Source organism: Olea europaea, unplaced genomic scaffold (assembly GCF_002742605.1).
Source record: "Olea europaea var. sylvestris unplaced genomic scaffold, O_europaea_v1 scaffold1085, whole genome shotgun sequence".
NCBI classification, from domain to species: Eukaryota; Viridiplantae; Streptophyta; class Magnoliopsida; order Lamiales; family Oleaceae; genus Olea; species Olea europaea.
Genome location: NW_019228210.1, coordinates 15,266 through 22,352, shown reverse-complemented (window position 1 = coordinate 22,352; position 7,087 = coordinate 15,266). Strand labels below are relative to the sequence as shown.

General features: G+C 33.8%; 1 protein-coding gene across 1 annotated transcript; it reads right to left on the bottom strand.

The window, feature by feature from the left end:
- Nucleotides 1–3,744: 3,744 nt before the first annotated feature.
- Nucleotides 3,745–5,433, bottom strand: LOC111373222. Its single transcript, XM_022995729.1, has 4 exons — nucleotides 4,868–5,433; nucleotides 4,665–4,743; nucleotides 4,023–4,553; nucleotides 3,745–3,750 (listed from the first exon to the last, which is right to left on the bottom strand). Exons 1-4 carry the CDS (start codon nucleotides 5,431–5,433, stop codon nucleotides 3,745–3,747), a joined length of 1,182 nt encoding a protein of 393 aa, XP_022851497.1.
- Nucleotides 5,434–7,087: the final 1,654 nt, after the last annotated feature.

The following is a 7,087-nucleotide window of genomic DNA, read 5'->3' as shown; positions in this document are numbered from 1 at the left end:
TGATTGATAAGGAAATAACTAAGCTCCAAGCGGAGAATAAGGGGTTGAAAGAGGAGCTTATGTCGATGAAGTCAGAACTATCTAAGATGAATGTAAACATGCGTTAATCAAACAATTCTTTAAAGCTCAATGTTGTCATTTAGAGTCATAATGTGTTGAAAGATAGCTTGAGTGACATCAAGTTGTCTCTTAAAAATTTTGTTGAATCTGTTTCTGACATTTTATCTTCAGTGATGGATGAACTTCATAAGAAGTTGAGTGGTAAAGATGTTTTGACGGAACAAGTGTCGAAAGATGATGATGATGTTGACAAAAAGGGCAAGGGTCACATGGAAGCTGAGCCAAAAGGTGATGATGTTGCTGAAAAAAGTGACGATGTTCACATAGAACCCGAGCAAAAAGGTGATGACATGGCTAAAAAAGTGGAAAAGGGTCACATGGCACCTGAGTTTTCACATGTTCATGATGGCTATGTTCTTGAATATCCTTCATTTGATCTAGGAGTTGGCTCCTCAAAGACACCTAAAAACTCTGATGATACATTTTTTGCGAGTAAAGAAGTGCAGGATCAGGTTGATGAGGCTATTGCACGCATGTTGGAGTCTACTGAACTTCATTCCAAAGATGTCAGTTTAATGAAACATTTAGTGTTTTCATATTATAAATTCAGATTTATTGTCATACACTAATTTAAGAAATGTTGTTTTTATGTTTTTTATTTAGGAAGATACACTTGCACCACCATCATCTGGACTACCTGTGAAGAGAGCACAAAAGCCATCGAAAACTCTGCAGTCACATTTTGTTAAGGTCGATCCACGTCATGTTGCTACTGGATCAAAATCTAACATTGTAAATGTTGTGTTCCAAAATTATTCGAAAGGAGTTGATAGCACAGATCTGAGTTCATTTAAGAATTGGTTTAACAGAGAATACAAGCCCAAGAACAAGTAAATTAAATGTAGATTTTAAGTGTTTTTAGTGAATTGTGACCTTCCATTTTTTTTTCTGACTACAGCATTTCTGGTCACTGACAGAAATAAATTGGTCACAATCTTATTCTTTGTTTGATGAGGGCATATGTGTGTGCACAGGGTAAAGTTTAACGATGCAGATAACGTGATAAGTCATCAATTTGTATGTGGCGCTGTCACTGTTCGTTATAAAACTTGGTGGCATACGTTGATTGATTCTAATTCATCATTGAACAGCACGGTACAATTTTTTCGCCATTTTCCACATATGCATAGTAGTTTTGTATTACTTATGTATATTCTTTCTTATTACAGCACTTGGATGCATACTTTCTTTACATAAGACAACTTGCTAAGTTCGGTGAAGGTGTGAAGATGAAAGCTACCACTACAGACTGGATATTTGATATGTCAATCAAGTCGACATATTCCAAATTTATTCAAGACCTAAGCATTGTTGAGATGAAGGATGAGCTAATCAAAACCATCAATGGTGAACGATTATCATTTAATATTGCTTGGAGAGAAGTTGAATCTGTGTTGATGCCCATTATGCCCACAAATCATGCTCATTGGATGTTAGGGCAACTTGATATTACTAACCATGTCCTTTACATATATAATTCAAGCAACAAATCATACAAGGACAACAAGGTTCGTAAAGGGGTTTTATCGCTTGTGAAGATTCTTACACACCTGTTAAAATTTGTCGGGCTATGGAAGGAAACTAGTGATAGTATTGGTGACAAATTTGGGGAACTGCATGTTAATATTGTCCGTGGTTTACCCCAACAACAAAATGGGTAAGTTTTGTTATAGGCATTGCAAGTTTTATCATTTTCCATCAACATTTAATAATTACTTATGGTTTGTCTTTTTTAAATATTACAGGCATGATTGTGGGGTTTTTGTGATAAAGTATGCACAATATTTGTTGCACAATGATCTTGGGAATATGCCAATGTCATTTGATGCTGGAAATGCTAGACTTGAAATTGCAGCGTTGCTGTTCAAAAACAAACAACTGAAGCAGATTGGAAAGAAAGTTCAAAGTCAGATGAATGAACTCCTGTTGATGGCATTGTTTTCATGATGGATTAGATTGATAGCTGTTCAAAATTAGATAAACAGATATTTTTATGATGTAGTTGATAGATGTTATCTTTGTAATATGTTCTGGAATTGAATTTGAATTTGTTTTTGTCAATTGGTGCAAGGTGAAAGTATTGGTGTTTATGTGAATGATTTTGTTTATATCATCTATGTTTTTTATGGATGTAAAAGTCTATATTCGCACGGTCTGAACAGGTCACGTGAGAATACTGCACAGTCTAAACATGTTACAAATAGTCACATGCGAGTAATGTGTTATATAACCGCAAGTCACAAATCGTCACAAATAGCAACAGTTGGTTAATTTACATGACTTGAATAGATCACAAGTGGTCACATATGAGTACTTTCTTATATAACTATAAGTCACAGATGGTCACGAATAGTTTTGGTTAACTTGTTACATATGAACAGGTCACAAATGGTCACAAATTCTTAACATTTATCATTGACACTCTTACAAAAGAAGTAAGCATAGAATTGGTCCCCATCTAATGGAAGATGACATTCAGATTTAGTTTGAACACACAAGTTAAACAAAAAAAAAAGAGCTTATTTTATGCTTGAAATGGTCATAGACGGTACAATAATCAAAAACAGAGTTACAATCAATGTTTATTTAAACAGCCCTTTTCCAGAAATAAGTGACATCGTGAGATATAATGAAAGCTCAATGCATAAATCTATCAACTCGTATAATCCAAAAAATACGTTATTCGGCAATAAAATGAAACAATTTGCAATTACAAAGAATATCATTGTGTAAAAAAATTATGCTTAGCTACTTGAATTTCTTTGGATCTTTCTTTATTTTCAATTTTTTGTCATTCTGGTTAAGCGGCACCAAGTTCCTGCATGTTTGACGATTGTGCCTGAATTCACCGCATCTTTCACATATCACAACTTGTGATCTTTCATATGCTGGCTTCTTTCTCTTCTCAGTAGGCCGTCCAGAGCTTCTCTTTTGGTTTGGAGCAAAAACAACTCTATTACTTACATCTTCTGGAAAATTTCATTCTAATTTATTACCTACAGGAAAGACAGTCTCTTTGTAGGTATTTAGATATGCATATATTGTGTAATACATAGAGCAAAAGTCATATACATTCAGCTTTAATGTTGCTATTACTGTCAGTGCATGTGGATAGGGAAGTTGATCCACTTGAAACATTCTACAACTACATGTATGTAGAGTTATATCAATCATGTATGATGAAGAATTGTTCCTCACTTCAAACAAAGTGTGATTTGCAGGTAAAACCTAAAAATAAAAAATATTTAAAGTTATACTTGTGATCAACATAATAAACATAGTTTTTTTGTTTTTATCTTTAGATTTCTCACATCATTGCTCATTTCCCTTAACAATTTCTCATATTTTGTTGCAAGCTTTGTGAAAGTGCCATGCACGTCATCTTTATTTTTCCAAAACCAAGATTGGACCATTTGCCTCAATGATTCTAGAAGTGCTTTAACGGGGTAATTTTTTGCCGTCTTTGTGACTGCGTTAACAGATTATACTATGTTTGATGTCAAAGTAGAGTATCTATTGGTTGGCATGTGCAATCTTGACCATTTTTCATATCCAACATCCAACTACAAAATAATTTTAGTTATTAGATAATAGATTCAAGTAACAAGTCACATATGGTCACAGTTAACTCTAAAAAGTTCACAGATAGTCAGTATTATCACAGAACAGGTCACAAATGGACACATTCATAAAACTATATTATGTTTTCAATTATAAATGAGACCACATGCTAAATATGCATTGTATATTTCATTCATAATTATGTTTCAATTTCATGTAATAAAAAATGAAATGTAGTTTGTACATTAAACATACGTGATCACAGATATTCATAAAAATTTCATAGCATCACAAAAAAGTGACAGGAAGTCATATAACATATGCTTCAGACAATCACATACCAAATATCCTCTGATATCTTCATTTATTGAGTCCAATTGCTGCATTTGGTATTCAAATTCATCCATTGTATAATCTCTTACAACAGAATTGAATGCATATGTGACATTGTGACCTGATTTTGCATAATGTGACTTCAAATTTTTCAGCAAATGGTATGAACAGATCCCATGCATTGCCTCTGGATATACAAATTCAATAGCATTTCTTATGCTATTGTGTCTATCAGATACTATACATAATCCATCTCTAGATCCATACGCCCTCTTCAACATCTCAAGAAACCATCTCCAGGACTTATCGTTTTCATTCTCCCCAATCCCAAAAGCTAGTATAAAGATATTATTGTTTGCATCTTGCGTACAAGCTGTAAAGAGTGTACCGCCGTAGTGACCATTTAAATATGTACCATCAACAACAATGACTGGCCTACAATATTTCCAACTAGCAATCGATGCACCCAAAGCCATAAAATAATATTTAAATCTATCTAAATGATCAGTTTCTATTCGTGTAACTGTCCCTATGTTCATCTGTTGTAACATAAAAAAATAAGAAGGTAGCAACTGAAACGATATTGTTGGATCACCTCTAATCAATTTTAATGTCTGCTCACGTGACCTTCATGCCTTCATATAATTTACCGATACTCCATATTTGTGCAACATGTCATTTGAGATATCATTAGGAGTGTATATTGTATGTGAGGAAGTGTATTTGTACCTAATGTAGTTTGACACCATTGAGACCATTATAGATTTCCCTGATCTTAAACATTTTCGTTTCTCCCAAGCGTGAAGATCTAAATATCCACTTGCAATCATCTTGGGAACACTTTATTACATACTCTTTTTTGTCTGATCTCAACACTTTATATTCAAATTTGTTTTGTATGGCATAGAGGGCCAAACTCATTTTCAGTACTTCCTTATTGCGGAAAACATTTCCCTCCACTACTTCTCTAACATTTGCTTGAGATATCAATGTCACATCTTCTTCAATGTTTCCGTTCTCAATTGTAGTAACTGAATCACATATATCCTGAGCTATTTGTTGTAAAGAAAACACATTAGCCGATGACTCAAAGGTAGTAATTGATGACTCTGGGCATTGCAATGCACCTGTTGACTGCCATGAGTCTATAGTGATAACATCAACTGTAATAGGATAGTTCGATACAATGCCATCCAAAGATCTTAGCCTCAAATACGTTAAGACATTATTATTACTTAGTATCCGAACTAGAGGTAAACTAGAATCCAAAGAATATGTTAATCTCACACCTACTTCTGCATGATTAAGCCCCAATTCTGAAATAACAAGGTTAACCAACTCATCATACGTGCACGTATTATTCACTAGTATAAGTGATGTGTGACCTCCATATAACAGGCAAACGTCCAAAATTGTCATCCCTGATCACAAACAAATAACAGCATGTCACACTTCATTCACTAAAATCAGGAAACGATCAGATGCAATGACATTGATGAATACATGTCACAGATGAAGAAGTCACAGATATATCAATATAGGTCATAGAAGTTATTTAATGTAAAGAAATTCACATACGATCAACAAATTTACTGTCGCAGAGAATCAATTTTCAATGCAATGACATTAATCACAGAATAAACTAATTCTACCTATGGACTGTTAAGACATTTAACATATATGTCACAATCTATTTAATTCAGTGGTCACAACTAGTCACAATTAACAGAAATATGCACCAATGTGATTGAATCACATAAACAGTCATTGATCAACACATTCATGACTGTAAATTGAAAAACAAAAATTGAATACTACCAATGGTTAATGAAAAAACACACGTCACACACAGGGCAAAATATAGTTTATTCTTAACGGCGTGAAATCTCTAATTATGTTTGGATAAATGTTTCAATAGCTTCGAAAACACCTGTTTCTTCAAAATCATAAGTTATACGAAGTAATTATATGCTTACCTTCAAAGTTAGATTAAAAAAACTTCAATTTCTGCTTTGGGCAAATTGAATTCTTCCATATTCAAACTTCGACTTTCTCCAATTAAATGAAAATTAGCAGCATATCAACGTTATTGATCGATTGCAGAGAATGCCAGCGAAATTTTCGTGATATTTTGGAGAGTTTTTGGTGAATCTGTTGTTTAGGGAGAGAGTTTTTGTGGAACCCATTTTGTAGAGAGAGAAAATCTCGCTTGATTAGGGTTGGAAAATAAAAAATGTCTTTAATTATGGTATATTAGTAATTTGTAGAAGAATATAAGTTTTTAATCCAAATTTAACGTATATAACATTATATTTTTATATATTTAATATTTTCAATTATCACCTGAATTATGAAAGTTTTAAGGGACTTTGTTAAATGTGAAACATGTTTATATAATATAGTAGATATGTGGTTATCCCTTTAATTAATACTACTCAGGCCCATTTTACTTACTTGGACGGCTAATAGTGGGTAACCCACTTATCTCCATATTGGACTTGACCCATCATTATACCCTAATTGAAACCTATATATCTTGGGTTGCCTCGTCTCTTGGTCATATGATTTCACTATCTTTCTTTTCCTTGCAAGTGAAAACGGGCTGCTCTCTTTGTGATTTCTGCCTACTGTCTACTTCACTGCCTTTGTGGTTATTTGTGATTATATCTTCATTATACATCCTAAGTGGATGAACAAGGAGCAATCGTGAGTGAAAAGGTGGTTTGAGGGATTTTGGGTTGATTTCATAGTAGTGTCGAATATTGGAGAAACTGAGCTCTGGTGGCCTTCTTTTTCGCTCAACATCTGGTATCAGAACAATTAGGGGTCTATCTAGCCGTAAATTGACCAAAATAAGTTCCAATCTTGTTGGTTTTTTCGAAGGGACCGAATATGAAAACTGCAATTTCGGCCAAACCAATGACAGGCCAAGCAAACTAAGGTCATACCCAGTTTCTACAAGTGGAGACACTCATCCTTACATGGCACGTGATGGTGGCAACAATTCTCGAAAAGCATACTTCAGACACGTTGCTCATTTTAATTTTCTGAACGTACTTATATCATTAATTTC

Coding starts and splice junctions, on each gene's coding strand:
- LOC111373222 (XM_022995729.1), bottom strand. CDS start 5,433: ATGACAATTTTGGACGTTTGCCTGTTATATGGAGGTCACACATCACTT. Junction 4,744..4,867: donor TTGAGATCAGACAAAAAAGA/GTATGTAATAAA, acceptor AAACTACATTAG/GTACAAATACACTTCCTCAC. Junction 4,554..4,664: donor TGCACAAATATGGAGTATCG/GTAAATTATATG, acceptor ATGTTACAACAG/ATGAACATAGGGACAGTTAC.